General features: G+C 45.8%; 1 protein-coding gene across 1 annotated transcript in view; it reads right to left on the bottom strand.

The window, feature by feature from the left end:
• Positions 1-18781, bottom strand: part of ntn1a (netrin 1a) — a 60247-nt gene that overhangs the window by 12602 nt on the left and 28864 nt on the right. Inside the window, exons 3-5 of the mRNA XM_076042791.1 lie at positions 15999-16187; positions 5792-5941; positions 2715-2768 (exon numbers count right to left, since the gene is read on the bottom strand). Of these exons, the coding sequence (XP_075898906.1) occupies positions 2715-2768; positions 5792-5941; positions 15999-16187 (393 nt within the window). The remainder of the gene's footprint in view (positions 1-2714; positions 2769-5791; positions 5942-15998; positions 16188-18781) is intronic.

Genomic DNA, 18781 nt, shown 5'->3' with positions numbered 1-18781 from the left:
CGTGCGGTGTTTTCCCTTTTCAGCAGTTATTTCCAAAGCAGCTCACCGCATCATAAATCCCAAATTTTTTTTAAAATACTTGACATTTATCGACTAAAAGCTATTATTTTCTCCTTTGCATTTTTAATATTTCCTTGTTCTGGTTTTTGTCGGTTGTTAATCGGCTCATTCGAAATCACTCTGTTGTGGTTTTCTTTCGTTATTCTGATTCTGATTATTTATTACGATTAACTATTTGGTGTTGGGGATTAAACTCCCAACACCAAAGCAGCGTGGTTTCCTGAACTGAGGAATTCTGGGAAATGTTTTTTTTTTTGTTGTTATTTCATTTTATCTAAACCTAGCTGGAATAGATTTCACGCAACAACGATGAAAGAAACAATTAAATGCCTTTCAGTTAATTAAAACAAAACAAATCCTATTTGAAGCATGTGCTCCTAGCGGGTGGGAATAATGTTGGGTTGTTGTTTTTTGGATTTTTTTCAGTGAGATAAAACACATCTGTTTGCAGTCAGATGATATCATCGCCGCCCGAACACCCGGCCAGACCAGAGCCAGAGCTCAGCCTTTTGAAGACGTGTGCATCCTCTGGGCCCGGTGCCCGGGTGGTCCGCCGGGACCGCCGCCTCCTCACCATTTTGACAGGTGCTCTGCCTCACAATTTGCCTGATTTCAGGCAACTCGGGGGTCGAGCGCTCCCAACGCCCCATTATCGCCGCTGAGAGGGAATTCCTGGACGCTGAGAGTCCATCATTGGTGCAGTTCGCTGCGTAATGTAAGGATGGGCCTTGAGGAGAGGATTCACGCGCCAAAGTGAGCAGGACGGACGCTGTTTCCCTTTCCTACATTTTTTCTTTTCATTGAGAAAGGAGCCTTCGACGGGAAAAGGAAAAACTATGTTTGAAAAATTTGCGCATACCTCAATCGGTGAAGTCATTCCACCATAAGTGCACTATTTTCAGTCTTTACACTTATTTACATATACTATTCATTTTATGCATACTGTTCATATCTAGTTTGTTTAGATCTGGTCTGTTTTTACTACATACACTGTTCATGCTGTTTATCTGTTCATACCGACACTACCAGTCAAAAGTTTGGACACACCTTGTCATGCAAATCTTTTTTTATCTTTATAACTTTCTACACTGCAGATAGATACTGAAGACATGAACAACATATATGTAATTGTGCATGAAAAAACACCTTCAATAACTCTAAACATGCTTTTTATGGAAGGTGGCTGTTTTTTGAAGAGAGTTATTTTACACTTTTATTGTTTCCTCCATAATTCCATGTGTGTTCATACCTAGTTTTGATGCCTTCACTGAGAAACTGTAATGTCAATAGTCATGAGAATGAAAGAAGAGACATTCAATTCATAGGTTGTGTCCAAACTTTTGACTGGTAGTGTATACAGTATATACCTGTATATACACTTACTTATGTGAATACGTTTTCTCGCATTTGTATTGTTTTTAACATTTTTGTTTATTTAGGCTTCCACTGGGGCCTAATTTCGTACCACTATAGTGCAGATGTGAACGGGTATGACAATAAAGTTCGTTGAATCCTTGGATCCTTCCCTCCTTCCTGTCCAGGAATCCCTCAATTAGCTGAGGGAAAAACTTCCTCCACCCCGAAAGGAGACAGATCCCTGACAAGAGAGCCTCGGGAAAACTCCAGACACTCGCCGGCCACCACCCACTGTGTTCCGTGACGACAAAGCGTGAAACAGAGGGAGACCACGAGTGCCGAAAAGACAGGCAGAAAAAGAAAAGGGCGAACGATGGAGGAGAGAGAGCCGGGGAGCGTCCGTCCCGGGAGCCCCGAGGGACCTCCGAGGGCCCCGGCGACAGCTGGCGGGAGAAATCTCAAGCACTCGTGCGTATTTGTAAACCCTGGGCCTCCAGCAAACTTCATGGGTGACACACCGCAAACGCGCGTTGACAGACGACTCTTTTTTTTCTCGCCACCGTGAGGCCCGAAGATAAAATGTGGAACGAGAAAGGAATGTTTTCCCGTCGCTAGATGTATCGGGGGTTTTTTCACCTCCTCTTCAAAGTTGGAGGTGAAATAGGTTCAAAACTGTAGTTCTTACATTGCAGTTCAGGAGGTTAAATACTGACAAGCCATTGTCAGTATTTAACCTGCTGCTGGACAAAGTCGAATGTGATTTAATTCAGTTCCTCGGCCCTTGATGCACCAAGTTGTGAGAAGAAAAGCTCTCAGTCGACGCACTTCAGGATTTGATATAAATCAGAGTAAAGTCATGCAGTTTGGGGATATGTAAAAAAAGAAAATAAATGAGAAAATATAAAAAATCATCACATCCAGCCGAGTGTCAGGTCTCCAGGCTGAAGCAGCAGATCAACACCCCACTGTGCCGTCGTTAGACTGATTAATTGCGAAAGTGTGAGAGATTAAAGGAGGAGCAGAGCTGCTGCTGCTAATGGATTCAATATTCATGAAGCCCTTTAAAGGAGGAGGCAGAGGCATCAGGGATCCAATTTATCCAGCAGCACACTCCAGCACTCGTGCAGAGAGAGAGAGAGAGAAAAAAAAAGTTGTGCTGGAAAAGTATATTTTTTTTCTAATTACAGTATATATCAGCAGATGACATCTGGTTTTTAATGCTCTCCTGTCAGGACACTCGGTTAAAAATGAGGGAAGAGGGGGCAGGTGAGGAGGTTTGAAACCACGGCTGAACTCACCTGACGGCTCCTCCGTGCTGGTGGATGGAGTCGTGGGCGGTGTGACTGGAATCTCTGGTACCAAAATGAACACAACGTGGAGACAAAAAGAAAAGTTAGTCAGCCGGAGAATCAGTGCATTTATTTTGTTATTTTGGTGCCTAATGCTCTGGGTCAGGGGTGGGAAAACTGTTTGACTGGTGGGGCCACAATGGGTTCTAAAATGGGACCGGGGGGGGGGCCGGAGCAGCAGCAGATGGATGGAGTGTTTTGGTGACCCACCTCATAGGAAAACAAATGTATCATAGTATATGATCATATCATCATCATATTGTCTTTGAAGCTCCATGGTATTTAGCTCTTTATTGAAATGACTCTTAAAACACTGAAAAAGTGAATGAAATAGAGCTATTTTATGAGTTACTATTACTGTCATTTCTTTAAGTTCAGCGGGCCGAACATTAACGGGCCACATATGGCCCCCGGGCCATAGTTTGCCCATGTCTGTTCTGGAAAAATGTGTCAGTCAGAAGCTGCTCTGTGGTTTCCAGGTTAGAAAAACAGATTTTTATCAATAATTCTATTTTATCATGGTTTTATTTTTTCTTCATTTAATTTCGGACGACTTCACTTACACACTAACAATCACCTGAGAGGCACATTCAGCCTCCACAGCTGTTGCTATACAACTAAGCAATGAACTCTCCCTTCCAAAAATGCTTGCTTTTTTCCAATCGTTATCTTGCATTTTCTCATCTCCTTCACTTCCTCACGCAGAAAAAAATCCATTCTCTCGGCTCTCCTCGGGAAGTTGATGCTCTGAGAAACCGTGCGTGAAGGTCGGCCTTGCTGTCTCCAATGGAGCAGCGGCGGCAAAACAGAAAGATACTCGAGCGACACAAGGTTGTGGGTGGGAGATGAATGCCAGCGAGTCAAAGCAGCTGAAGGAGAAAAACCCCACCGGCGTGTATCAAAGGCTGGCATGAAGAGTGGTGCTGGTGGTGCTGGTGGTGGTGGTGGTGGTGGTGGTGCTCGCAGCTGTGCGAAGGTGAGGGTTTTGTGCGATGCAGGAAGGAGGAAAGAATCTGGTCTTTAATTGAGATTTTTATCAGGTTCTCCCTCAGCCGCCACTGAGTGCAGCAACCATTGTGTGGGACACAAGGCAAAATTAGGATGCCGGAATATAGCGTCATTTCAAAACTGCTTTTCCTTTTTTCCTCCTGATGGACCAAACTGTAGCTGTGTTTCCATGACAGTTTTTCGCAAATTAAAAGTGCTATTTAATACAATTGTGTTTCCATTGAATGGTGTCAAGAGCATAACTCGCAGGACGAGATTTGACGTGTTTGTTTACATTTGTTTGCTGTCCAGAATGATTGTATGATGACTATATTTATGTCTTTGGTTACTTGTAAAAAAAAAATATTCTGTCTCCGCCTCCGTCCAAACATAAGGCGCCGTTTTCACTGGTCAGTGAACTGGTCACATGACCCTGTACGTCACGTCCGCTGATGCGTAAATGCAAACAAAGTGTTTCCATGACACCTTTGCGATATTCCTCTGTATACGTCTGAAAACCACCTCATGAGAGCGTCAAAATCTTTTAGCCATATTTGAAAGGTTTTTCCAAGTTGAGCTGTTACCAGTTTTTTTTATTGCGATATTTAGGTTTTTGCGCAATGCTAGGGGTCATGAAAAGGCAGCTTGTGGTGTGGCAGTGCCAGAGGGAGGAGGTGACATCCAGGGTGCCATAAATCTGGCCAATTGAAGGCTCGCAACCAGCTGCAGCAGCAGGAGAGTCATTACCATATAAGGTCGGATCTACGAACTCCCAAGTTTGTGATTGATGTCGATCTGACTATTCATCCCCCTACATACAGCAGTGCGAGGGAGAAAAAAAGTTTTTGGGCCCCTCGTGCATTTGTGACGTGCTGTATGGCGCTGAGAATCAGTCTGAAGCCTCCAAGTGCAGTTTATTTTAGTGCAGTCGCCAACATTTGCCGCACTTGCACTGTTCTATCCAGTTGTTTTTTCCCACTAGTGTATAAAGAGGGATCTGTCACCTCCAATTTTGCATTTCAAGAAGTGATTTACGTTGGTCTGACTTATTTCATTATTTGGATAAAGGACAAATTTGAAATCAATTTGACTTGAAAATGCACCAGTTAAAGTTCTTTCATTCTTGCCCCTTAATCTTTCCCCTTGTGTCTATTAGATAAGGCCAATTGTTTTTTTTTTTGTTTTTGTTTTTTTTTTTGGTTTTTTTTAGCAGGATGGTGATGGTCAGTGAATACAGAAACAGATTCCTGTGATCTCGGTTTCAACAGCGCCGGCTTCTCGCTCGCCATAAATTCCAAGCGGGAGGCCGAAGAGGCGGCGCTGGTGTCACCTCGGGAGGTTCACTTTAATGGTGTGTTTATCCAAAGCCCGCAGATTTACTGGTAAGAAAACCAACAGTTGGACACTGAGCATCCATCTAAAGAGGCGTGAGAGTGGATTTAAAGAGTGAAGAGTGTGTGTGAGCATGTGTGTGTGTGTGTGTGTGTGTGTGTGAGTCGGAGAGAGAAGTAGTGTTGTAGTCAAGACGGCACCAACCGAGACCAAGACTTTGTCAAGACTAGAGAACGTAGAGATCGAGACCGGACCAAGACATTTGTGGAGTTTTCTTCTAAATGGAACAGCAACATCTCTTTTCAGCAAGGCATCTTTTGATCATTTCCTTTACCATTTAGCTGCTTTGCCAACATCCGTTATTATCTGTCATTGCGTTAGCCTCATAGCATAATTGCCTAAGTCATTTTTTGGCCAAATTGTGATATCAATACCAATGTGCTTGCTAAAAAAATTATTTTTTTCTTGTTTTCCGAAAACGTTCAAATATGACTTAGACGACTACGCTATTCGGCTAACGATTGCAGAGTTGGCTGAGTCTTGACCCTTGACCCAGGATCTGGGCAAATGTGTCAGTTAGAAGTTGCTCCTAAAAAGTGGTCTCGTGATTGTTCTTGAGACCAAGACCAGTCTGGAGTCCTACAACACTGGAGAGAAGAGAGAGAGAGGCAGACAGGGAAGAGTTCAGAGGCGTGGCTTTCACGTACTTATGCACGGGGCAATGGGCGAGCGGCTCTGCTGGTAGCCTTTAGCGCAGCGGTTGCACGTGATACCCGTCACGCCGTCTTTACATGGACATTGGCCCGTGGTTTGGTTACAGGTTTTGCCGGCGGCGCCCACGGGATGGCAATCGCATGCTGTGAGGAGACAGAGGAAGAGAAAAGAGAGAGGCACAGTGAGTGATTGCACATGCACGCACACACACACACACACACACACACACACACGGGAACAAACACTGGTATCTACAGGCGGTGCAGGTGGATGAACAGCAGCAGGTGTCCGGTGAGCGACAGGTGGAGGTGTGCACAGCGACAGACGGGCCCAGGGGGCGGAGTTACATGGTGACACACCTTCTCATGCAATATTGTTTTTTATCTTGCCAACTTTCTACACTGCAGATAGACACTGAAGACATGAAAACATATGAGCAAGACATACACTCACAGTGAGAGTATTTATTTTACACACGTACCTGTACTTTTACTTATGTACAGAATGTGAATAGTTTTCCCACCTCTCATGCCCATTGAGGTGTACGTGCAGTACGGCAATAATCTGACAAAAGGCCTTTCACTTCCACAACAGCATCTCAAGTCACATCTTAGTTAGTTGATGTAAATCATCTTTTTGCTTTCTGTTTTTTAACATATTTCTGACTTGACTTGGTCTGGATTTTGTTCTTGGGGGGAAACAATGAACCCCTGTCCCTGACCTTGGGACAGTAGGAACAAGCTGATATAGGTTTATTGTTATTGATATTAGCATTAGAGAAGATTTGCTGTTGTCTCATCCACAGGCCGACTGTTACAAGGTCACACTGAAACCATTTGATAGTATAACAATTAGTCACAGTCATTTCATGGATCTACTTATTGCCACTTTGTGAGTCATGATCTCACCCTGTGGCCCCCCCCAGGAAACATTTGTGGCTCCGCCACTGGAGGGACCAACACCATTGTGCTTGGTTTTGCTTTTTTTTTTTTTTTTTGTTTACAAAAAAAGAGGAAAAAGCAGTAATCCAGCATCTGAAACTTGACATTTTTATTTCAGTGTCATCGTTCAATTGGCTAATTGGCCCTCTTGGGCATCACATCCATCATCAACATGTGGCTTCAGCGGCGAAGGGAGGGTGGTGGTGGTGGTGGTGGTGGTGGTAGGGCTGGGGGGGTGAGTGGGACAGCGGCCGCATGTGTGAAGTAAAGAAAAAAAAAAAAGGGGTCCGGCTGAATGTTGAGCGAACGACGGAATAACGGAGGACAATCCCGATCGGCTGGTTCTGATTTCTTGCGGTTCTTTGAACCCCCGAAACGTCTGTCACACTTCCTCCCCGGGCCGAACTGGGGGGTCTATCGAACACACATGCTTCAGGAATGTAATCATTTCCCAATTGCCCCCCTGACACCCTCCCCCCACCCCCGACCTCACCGCCGACTTCACCGCCGACTTCCCCGCCCCCCCACTTCAATTCATTTCACAGCCAGAACCCCGTCGTCCGTGTGGAAATCGATGTTCGCCGACGCTCGTCTAAGAGTCGTCTGCTTCACCTCGCCGCCCTGCGTGATGCATGACGGAGATCCGGGGGCGGTGGGCGGGGGTGGCGGTGAGTTGGTTGGGTGGATGGTTGAGAATTCATCCACGGCGGCCGCGCTACCATAAATCTCCAGCGTCTTATTCGGAGCGCAGCGGCTCGTTTCAATCCATCAAAGGCTTCCAACCTCTTTCCTGCAGAGGAGGAAGTTCACACCGGCTGCGGCCGCCAGGCAACAGCGATCTTGTGTTCCCACTTGTGCGCTGCGGAATAAGTGGAGAGACCACCCCCGCCCCACACACACGCACACACACACACACACACACTAATCCCTCTCCCCGCCCGCTGTGTTGTGTCACTTGTCACACAAACTCTTCAAAAGGCGAAGCTGAGTTACGGCCGCAGGTTTTGTGGTGGGGACAGTTTTGTGGGTTTTTTTGCCCAGCTTTCTGTTTCACCACTGAGACAATTGTGAGCGCAGTACCAGATCCCTGGCAGCAGCCCGAGAGGCGTTTAATATCGATTAATGTCAGAATGAAACTTGGACTAATGGCAAAAGCACACGTGCCCTGTGAGAACCGCAGGCCTCTGCTTTATGTCAGTGCGTTTCACCGTATTTCTCTTGATTTTTACTCTTTTTGTGTCTCAAACTTTGATTTATGCTTCGATGTGATTGAGCTTCATCTTCTTATCTCACTCATCTGTCTTTTCCTCCTCAGTGCTGCTCCTGTTGGGTGGTGTGAAATGAAATATGACTGACGTTGTTGGGGAAAAAGGCATATTTGTTATTTTGAACCCAATTTTTTATCGCTTGAAAGAAACCACAAGTAAAATCGTGCACGCACACACACACACACACACACACACACACACACACACACACACACAGTCTTCTCTTATCTCAGCCATTTGTTTCCTGTTCGCTCTTATCACACTCAGACGAGGCCTCTTTAAAAGTGTGGTCGTCTATTAGCGCCGTTATCGGAGCAATCAGTCTCTATTTTCATTGCGTAGTTGTGTCTAACTTGATGAACAACACATTGACACGCTCACACACACACACACACACACATATGCCTGAGACCCCAGTAAGCGGCGTGGAGGCTGCTGCGGCACGAATCCAAGGCCTTTAAATTTAGTGCGTCGGGGAGGTTTGAGGTGCAGGAGGGCAAAGTGCAATTTCAGTCGGAGCTTCAGAGACTCCATTTCTGTTTTTTAAGACCGTCTTCCTGAGCCTGACAGTAAATCAAGGCACAGAGCACATGGTACACAGGTGGGGAACCCTCAGCCTTCCTTTTTCCCCCCTTTTGGTCGACCCCCCGTCTGCTCCGCCAGCCACCTGCCTGCTGTGGAGGAGGAGAGACAGAATCCTGGAGGAGGATAAGTGGACGTGCGCCCTCTTTGGTGGCTTTTGGGGCTGCAGGTGGTGGCGAGGGGGAACGGGGCGCTTAATGTGTCAACACCTGGAGCGAGGAAAAGGTGGCAGACGTTTCTGATAAGAAGAGAAGAGCGGGCGCGAACGCATCAGTTGTGGGAAAATTGGCCACATCAAAGAGCCACAAGAGCCAAACACATTAGACACTTATGCGACGTTTGAACTCTGATATCTCTACCTGTACCAATAAGAATATACTGCTGTTCCAAAGTTTGGGCTCACTGACTCATTTCTGCATTGAACTCCATTATAAGCAGCTTCATGGAATAATCCACTGGAATGCTCTAAGAACATCACTAGTGCAGGAAAATCAGTCAGGATGTGCTGAACACATTATAGGTTTGCGGGCGACACGATGGCGCAGTGGTTAGCGCTGCCGCCTCACAGCAAGAAGGTTGTGGGTTCGATTTCGGGCCTGGGACCTTCCTGTGTGGAGTTTGCATGTTCTCCCTGTGTCTGCGTTGGTTCTCTGGCTTCCTCCCACACTACAAAAACATGCATGTGAGGTCAATTGAACATTCTAAATTGTCCGTAGGTGTGCATGTGAGTGTGAGTGGTTGTCTGTGTCTCTGTGGCCCTGTGATGAACTGGCGACTTGTCCAAGGTGTCACCCTGAGCTCGGGACTAAGTGGGTATAGAAGATGAATGAATGAATGAATATCAGGTTTGCAATCTGCAGCCAATCATCATTCAAGTTGAACGCTTTGAATTGGCTATAGAACGCAAATATTTCTAAAAACAAAGCTTTGTTTTATAATCCCAACCATAAAAGAGTCAACAAAACATCATGGTTTATACTTTTGGTTCTTTTTTTAGTGTGTTCACACTTGGAATTCTCTCAATCACTTTTAATTAGACATCGGAAGTGGTTTTCATTAAACACTAAAATGTTCCCATACTCGCTCAGCACATCTCGGCTGATTTTTGTGCACTCACATATGATCGCAGAGCATTCCAGATCCTTATTTCATAAAACCGGTTATATTGGAGTTCAATGTGGAAGCGTATATTTGTGGGAGATCACACACACTGTTGTTTCACACACACTATTCTGCCTTCACCACATGTATTTATGAAAAGCCGGGCAAAGATTATAAAGTTGTTGAATTCTAAAGGCAGTGTTTGCTCTATTAGAGTGTTTATTTCTCTCTGCCATTGTTCCTGTGAAACTTCTATTCACTTCAATCAAAGTCATGCTTTTGGCCACAGGGATGTCGGACATGAGCTTGTTTTTGACTGATGTTCGCCACATGTTGCAAATAAAAAATATATATATATTTGAAAAAAGTCAATTCATGAGAAACAACAGCTTTCAAATCCAAAGCAGTATACAGCATTCATATAGTCAATCAAAAAAAACAAAACACTGTGTGGATGAAAGACACATGCAATCAGTGGGTAAAAACACCCCTCTAGTAAAAACTCTCTTGTCCAGTATCTAAACTGAGCAACAAAATAAAATAAAATAAAAATGACACCAACCATAATGTGACAGAACCAGGGTCAGCATGTGGACGCTGAAGGTTAAGAGCAACAGCTTCCCAAGCAGACTAGCCAGTGGTGTGGCTTTGTTTGGAAAAGATGATTTGTCATTCAGCACATGACAAAAAAGCAAAAACGAAAGAAAAATCCCACTTGGATCTGCTATTAAAACAATTCACCAAAATCAAAGCTGAGTCTTTGGCGATTAAACAGTCGGCAAAGTAAATCTGAATAAAAAGTTTATCGGGTACAATTTGGAAATGATATAAAATGTGTCAGAGTAGCTGCGTTGTTTTGGGGGGGATTTGCATTAAAATCAAACCCAGTAAAAAGTGGCTTGAACGCGTTCCTTGGGTGTGCTCTTACTCAACGAGGCGTCTGGTTGCAGCCGGTGGCGGCAGCTCTCTCTGCAGGGGACGAGCTGCTGCTCACTTCACATCAGCTGCGTTCGGAGCCCCGTTTGCGTTCCAGCTTCCTCTGATTTCCCCAAAGCCACGCAGCAAAGCGAACGCAACACTGCAAACCACTGTTAGGAAGTTTCTCAGTGCACAACCTTTGCTAGTGGACCCTCCGAGAGCGCTGTCAGTGTTGCACTTTTTTATTTTTCTCATTCAGCAAAAGATGTACTTCTTTGTGCTAAACTGGCATAAGACAATTCAGTCTGGACAGAAGAAAACACGTTTCCAAAGACCAAGGGAATCTGTGTTTAATGGGTAACTGGTAGGACACCAGTCAACAAATTCTGTGGTGGAAAAATGTTTTTGGACACCTCATGCATTTGCATCTGTGATGTATTACATTAAGAAGCAGTCTTAAATCACCAAGTGCAGTTTGTTTAACTGCAGTCACCAACATTTACCAACATGCTGCATGTGCACTGACCTCAGAACTGGGGAACTGGGTGTTTCAGCAAGATGACGTCCCTTACAACAATTCAAGAATGACAAGAATTTACTTTTCTTATTTTTGCCTTATTTATAATAAACTACAAAATGATGTATCAAATATTTCAACTATAATTGGGATTGAGTAAAATTTCAAAGTTGTCCAAAAGCTTTTTTCCACTATTTGTATATAGTGTAGCTGTCTGAGTTTGTGCCCAGTGCGGAGGTGGTTTAGCTCATTCTACTTTTGAAAAGAAACAAAAGAAACACACAAACAGAAAAAGGTAAAAATTGAATACCATTTTTAAAAAGTGAAAACCCAGAGATCGAGACGTCTTGGGAGCTACAGGCAGCGGCAGCTACGCAATCCTTGGACTCGAGTGTGCGACAATTTCCAGGCTGCGCACCTCGCTGCAGACTCCCACCGCCTATTGTGGCTCCTGCAGCCGAATGTTTCATAATCAGTTCTGACCGGCCGCAAGTCAGAAACGCAGTCGGGATCGGCCAGGAGGGGAAACTGCTGCGGCGTGATGTTTCTTTTTCCTTTTCTTTGAACACAAAGAAAAGAACGTAGAGAAAAAAAAACTATTCTACTGTTTGGCCAGAATACCTACAGCAGTGTGTCACGGGGTGATTAGTGGAAGGAAACAGATATTGTGGAAAAACGTACAAGTCACATTTACAGCGTTACTTGAGATCCGTGACTGTGAAGTCACTGTCGGCAGACCCTCCAAGTATAATTGGCAAAGCTGTTGTGTTTGGCGCGAGAGAGCCGTTCGTGCTTGTTATCATTTGTCAATAATGGGCGCGGACTGTGTGTGTGTTTGTACGTGTGTGCGCGCGCGTGTGTGTGTGTAAGAGCGTAACTGGAGACCGCAAATGGAACACAGACAACCTTCTCTGGGCCCAGCGAGGTGGGAGCCTCCCCGACTCTCTGGCAAGGCTCACCAGTAAAATGGAACCAAACCTGTTGTTTATAAATCATGATGAAAAGGTGTTTATGCTTTAATTGGGGCAGGAGTCAGGAGGGAGTCTATGACATGCGTGAGATGATTTAATATCCATCGTCTGGGTTCGACTGTGATGTAACGAGCGTCTGACTGTTATGGAGCGACGAGTGTATTTTCAAACCTTGAAAATAATCCAAGGCTGCATAAGCAAAGTTGCAGTTTTAAGGGGACACTATACATACAGCCATTTCCACATTCAATAAATTAATTTGGGTGATCTGCTTTTAACAATAAAAAAGATACGTTTAGTCAAACTCTTCCCCTTGGCCAGCTGCTTGCTGCTAGCGCTTGCTTGCTAGCTAGCGGGAATGATGGCTGCTAAGTAGCACTTTGCCCACATTTTCAAAAAACAAAACACTGCAATACTCTAATAACCAAGTTGAGTTATGACTAGAAAGTGGAGCAAAATTCCCAACAACTCGTTTCAGTTAAAAGTCAGTCCAACTCGAAATGCACAAATTGTCATTTTTCATGCTTGGTGTGTTGGTTAGCATGCAGCTAATGCAAAAAGAAAAAAAAAAGAAAAACTTTACTTTTCTTTTTCCCCCAGCTCTTTACCACGTCAAAGATATTATCACAATAGGGACCCTTTAATGTATGAGAAAGTTAATAACAATTTATCAATGTATCAATTTAGCTTTAGAAAAATAAATAACAACATGTAATTTAGTTTTTTTTTTTTTTTTTTTTTTTTTTTTAAGCATTCCTGTTTTCTGATGATCACCAGTACTGAAAGCAATCATTCTTGCTTATTTGAGAACGCAGATGAGCGGCACGTTGGCCGCAGTGATTCACGCACAGCGCCGCAGGGTGACTCAGAATGCAGAGGAAACGAGATCCATGCGTGGAAGACATATATGGAGATGAAGGGGTTCCTGTCAGCCTCTAAATCAGGGGAGCAGCGATCACAGAGCTTCGCACGGAACACAAGAGCCAGCAGTCGCAGATCCAGATGCACATGCGACTTGGCCAGGATTCCACACGAGCCGCGTCGTCTGCAACTTCTGCCTTGCCACTTTTGATTTCGCGACTCGTTTGGCCCGCGAATCGAACGACTCACTGCTGTGGCGCGAGGGCAGGAGCCCACATCGCTGGTTGGACGGTGTTTCCCTGAATGAGCTGTCGTCCAGTCATGTGGAAAATATTTTATCATTACGCGATCTGCGGTTTCGCTTTTAGGGTGGAAAAAAACAAACATAAATTTATCTCCCACCGCCGACTGAAACCAGTCCGGCGTCTCTCAAGGAGAAACGACTGGTTTTGAGCAATGGAACGCGCAAGGACAAACAGTCGGAAGCGATTTAGAATTTTGTGCCATAATGCCACAAACGCGGAATCACAGCAAGTCCGATTAGTCCACTGCGATACTTTTTTTCTCCCAGTTATTTGTTCTTTTTTTTTTCCCTCCTACACCAGCAGGAACTTTTATTTGAACTGAACGGTGAAATGTGCTTCAAAGAGGAATGCGCCGAGCACGGTCGACCCCTGCGAGAGCCAGGAGGATGCTGAGCGAGGATGGGAAGGCAAGGCAGCCGAAGCCAGGGGAGGGTCGCATGTTCACAATTAGCCGGGCCGGGCGGAGGATAGGGGTTAACGATACACAACGGCTGCTCGTGATGAATGTGTGTTTGCATTCCTAGCCGACAGCGGAATGAGCCCGAAGCCGAGGAAAGGTGCTAATGTCAGTTTGGGGGTGTGGGGGGGGGGGAAATCGCTCACAAGCAGCTTTGGAAGGAGGGGGGTGGGGGTGGGGGTGGGGGGGGGCTAAATGGATGCATGTGTCACTGAACCCCTGTTCCAGAAATGATTGTGGGAGTGATGTCAGCAGGGGGGGGGGGTCAGCACGCACGTGAGGTTCTATTTGCACCTGCTTGATGACGTGGCCGGCAATAAATGCTGACGGGAAATCATGATTAAACTGCGGAGTAAAGGATGTTGTTTTTCCATGAGATGTATCGCTTCAATTAAGGAACGTTCAGTTTCAATTTGCAGAGGTGGGTATAAACGACGCACAACTACATTGTTATACAAGTACTTTGTTGTTGTCCTTCACTAGATTTTTTTTTTTAAGGTATCTGTACTTTACTTGACGGCTTTATACTTTTACTTCCTATATTTGTACACAATTCTCTGTACCTTCTACTTCTTACATCGGAAAAACATGCTTGTTTTGTTTAAAAGTCTTTAAAACACACAGATTCTGTTCAAGGGAATTCTCTTATTATGAGCGGCTGTTGCTTAAAGTAGAGCAGTTTGAACAATGCAGTTGTGTTGTGGGTGACGGTGGATCTCGGAGGGAGATCATTCCAGGGGATCTGCATTTTCAGTGCAGAGAAAAATAAACATGTGGAAAATAACATTAGTTATGATGAACATCTATGTAACAACAAATGTATTGTTTGATTAATTGCAGTACTTTTCAGAACCTGTCCCGGTTCTGTCAGGTCGGGATTCAGTGTGTTGACTCATTTACCAGCCAACGACGTGAGAAAAGCTGAAGGCAAACTGTCGGCACGGCGAACGTTTCCTCACTGGGTGCCTGTGAATGCAAGTGCACGTGTGTGTGTATGTGTGTGTGTGTGTGTGTGTGTGTGTGTGTGTGTGTGTGTGTGTGAGTGTGAGTGTGAGTGTGTCCCCGGACTTGTTTGCACAGGGATCCTGCTCCTGTTATCTCCCCCCTGCAGCAATAGAGGAGGTGAGAAAACATACCTCACTCTTTTGTTTCCCGTCGCCCCCTCCCCGCCCACCTCCTCCACCTCCACCAACTCCTCCTCCTCCCTGTTTTTGACCCCTGGTAGCGGTGCTGAGGGCCGGTGGCAGGCGATCCATCCCCGCCGCTCGCCGCACTGATCGCACCTGCGCGGGGGCGTCCAACCACCTCCGCCCCCCGCCCCCCCCAGCGCCTCTCTCTCTCACCCCCACCCCCAGTCCCATCCCTCACTCTCCTTCCCGCCGCCAGTTTCGTCTCCCTCTCCGCCCCCCCTTTCCGCTACGCCCTGCAGCCCTTTCACCCGTCCTCCTGCTAACTCGTTTGTCTTTTCACTTCACACCTCGGCTCTGTTTGTTTTGCTTGTCTTGTCATCCCCTCTGCCCGCCCCCCCGACACTCCCACCTCCCGACAGGAAGCCAAATAGCTCGAGTGTGGACGAGGAAGAAGACGCTGCCTGTCCCACCCGCCCACACCACCGGCGCTAACGCGATGCGGCCTCGGCGGAAGGGGACGAGGGCCGGAGCCGATTCAGAGGCAGGGGTCAAATTGAAATCCGGGGATGCAGAAGTGGAAAAAAGTTTTTGGACACACTTAAAATGACACTCAATCCCAATTATTGAATTCATTTGTTTGTTTCATAAGGTTTGGCTGCATGGGGCCCTTATGGCTTTACTTTATTATTTTTTTTTTTTTAGCAACCTTAGAACCGTAGATCATTTTTTAACTTATTTTATCCTATTTTCCTATATTTATTTGCCTATATTTATCTATTTGTGCGCATGTTTAGCTGGGCTACATGTAGTTCTTGTACTTCTTGCACTCTGGATGTGTTGCAAGGGACGTCACCTTGCTGAAACATCCAGTTGTGAGCTGGACGGAGCAGTGCACATGCGGCATGTGGCTGAATGTTGGTGACTGCACTAAAACTAACTGCACTTGGAGACGTAAGACTGATTCTGAGCGCAATACAGTAGATCACAAATGCAAAAAGTGTCCGGAAACTTGTTTTTTTCCCACCGCTGTACATCTAAAAACCTTGTCAGACCGCAAAATCGCTCGGAGTGCAAATGTGTTTTTCACTATCTAATCTCCCATCGTGATATCTTCTCTTATCTGAGAGACACAGCGGTAGCGGCTTTTACCTTTGCAGGCCTTCCGGTGGGAGATGGCCTTGGACAGGTCTCTGTAGTAGCCCTCCTTGCAGTAGTGGCAGTGGCGGCCGGCGGTGTTGTGTCGACAGTTGAGGCAGACCCCGCCGCTCTTCCTCCCCGACAGCTTGTACAGCTCCATGTTGAAGCGGCAGCGGCGGGCGTGGAGGTTGCAGTTGCAGGCTGTTGGGGGAGGATTCGGGACAAAGAGGTTAAATGATGCAGAACGCGGTCGACTCCTGTTGAGCCACGCAGGAATCGCAAGAGGCGGGTATTGCAATAAACAGGAAACGGGCAGCACTGATAAAAGTTATTTAAAATCAAGGCATACTGTGTATGAAAGCTATATTGAAAGTTTTTGTGCACCACTCACAGTGCTTAACACACAGTGTTATGGCCGCAGTTGCCATCACAAGCAACTCAGGGTTTAGTGCCTTGCTCAAGGACACTTCAGAGTTGGGCATCCTGCAACCTTGATAATTGCTCACTTTCTAATGTGCACATTTTCTTGGACTTATAACTGACCCCAAGTGGAGGAAGAAGCGGATATTGAAAATGGATGGATGGACGGACGGACGGACGGACGGACGGACGGACGGACGGATACACACCCAGACACAGGTTAGTGTTTTGAATTGAAAGACAAAAATCTGTTGACACATTTTTTCCGACATAGACATGAGACACAGAGTGCGAGAAAACCATAGCAAAGCAACAAGAACAAAACAATTAAACATGAAGTCCAGCCTCTCTTGTAAAAATTGGTCAGATGGAACCAAAATTGGAATCACGAATAATCTCACAAGCAACTATAATTTAAGTACACATCGTTTTTCAGCGATGTAACTGATGCCAATTATCTTTATTTTGTAATTAAATTACCTGACAACGTGACTTGTACCTTGTTACTCCACAACAGCCCAACCTATCCCCACCCTCTGTCCCCACCCGTCTCCCTCTGCAACCCCCAGTGTGGCTGCGTCAGAGCCCGCGGCCCGCGGCTTGTTTACCAAGGAGTACAGTCGCTGTCCTGGGAGTTTAATTTAGCCGCTGATGTTTATTCATGACTCCCGGGCGGCGGAGCGAAGCGGCACCGCTTCATTAGGGGCCGACCGGCCGAGACGGCGGCCCTCCCTCCCCGACGCCGACACGTTCATGCATAATTAAGACAAGGCGCTCCTGCTGCGGCTCCTAGTACATACTGTACTTGAGCGTGAGTGAGTCACAGTGGTGCGGCGGTGGCTCCCTCCCACCTGTCTGACTGTCCAGCAGGACAGGAGGGGCCCAATCCTGCTGTTCTTCATCACTATAACAATGAAGAAGCTTTATATTGCTATTGTTTGTATTGTTCCATTTTAAACCCAAATATACATTTCGAAATGTCCTCTCAGTGTAATCTTTTCTTCTCCTGTTGATACAGTCGGCCTACATGCCTACACTGTGGTGTCTGTATTCTCTGTCAAGTTATTTCTTCCCCGCACTGTATTGCTGATATGTGGGCACAGTGTGACGTTGAGGTGGAACATCTTTGAATTTCAATTGTATTTTTTTCTTTTATTCTGATTTTCTTTTGTGTTATTTTGTCTGCTTGTAAATCACCCTGTGCTTGCTGTATGTGAAGGGCGCTATTGATTCATCCGTTTATTTAAGTGTCCCTCATGGGCTCATTAGACACTGGTCAATACATTTATTAAATACCATTCCCACAATTACATCCACAACAGCCATGTGACGTAGTACAGAACAAAGCAAAACATAGCCAAACCTATGAAAACAGGGCCACATACAAATAAAAATGAATAAAAATAGGATACAAAACACTTTGTCGCAGATATCAGGTCCTTTTCTCTCAATTTTGCCAAAGCAAAAAGCACCGAATTTCACCACCATATTTCCAAAATATATTTTTGACTGAATTGACGAAAAAAAATGAATTCCTTAAATCACAATATAAAGGACAGCCAAAAAAGAAAATGAAAAATTCATCTTCCACCTCGAGATCACAAAATTCACACAGACATAAATGTCCAGGTGTCCCTTTAGATTGACGCTCTTCTACTGCCAGAGGCTATATCAATAAAATTTATCTTCCCCTTCTCACTGACACATCCATTCCCTCTTGTCTTAAGCTAGTTTTACACTGGTGACTGACTCCTATTATTTGTCGGTGCCGACTTTCTGTTTCCCGGCTCCAGTGGGAAAGCGCCCGAAGCCACCAGACCTTTGTGTTTCACGCAACCATTGAGCGTTCTTTTGTCTTTCCCCAACTGCGCCCGCTGACGCGTGAACAGATATCACGACGAACGACATAGATTCTTAGTTTTACACGGGAACCCAATTGCTTGAACCGATGTCGTCGATCAGAACCGCCAGGGCGAAGGTTTCGGCTGGGTTTCTGGGCTGTCTCCACACCGGCCTGCAGGGACGCAGGGGGATTAAGGTGGAGAGCGCTCCTCAGACGCATCTCCATTACACTACAAAGATGCTTTCACACCCTTCGTCAATGGAGACGAGGGGGGAATTCTAGCCTGGCGGAGCGCCGTTGTCCTGAGAGGCGTTTTGGACATCGGAGGAGGAAGAGCAGACGAGCTGGAAGTCAAGGTGTGGGGCAGGAGGCCGCATTGTGCAGGGCCGTATCGGGCTTCCCGGGGGGATTATGTCAGATAATGGGGGAAGAGCGAGAGGCACTTTATGTAAACTCGCTAACACTGAGCAGGATGTGAACCCGTTCACACAATATTCCTTACAGTGGCTCAGTGAGGGACAGCGTCGTTATT

Source organism: Nelusetta ayraudi, unplaced genomic scaffold, assembly GCF_046127955.1.
Source record: "Nelusetta ayraudi isolate G7.1 ecotype Tasmania unplaced genomic scaffold, CSIRO-AGI_Nayr_v1 ptg000004l, whole genome shotgun sequence".
Lineage (NCBI taxonomy): Eukaryota > Metazoa > Chordata > Actinopteri > Tetraodontiformes > Monacanthidae > Nelusetta > Nelusetta ayraudi.
This window is presented reverse-complemented; position numbering and strand designations above follow the sequence as displayed.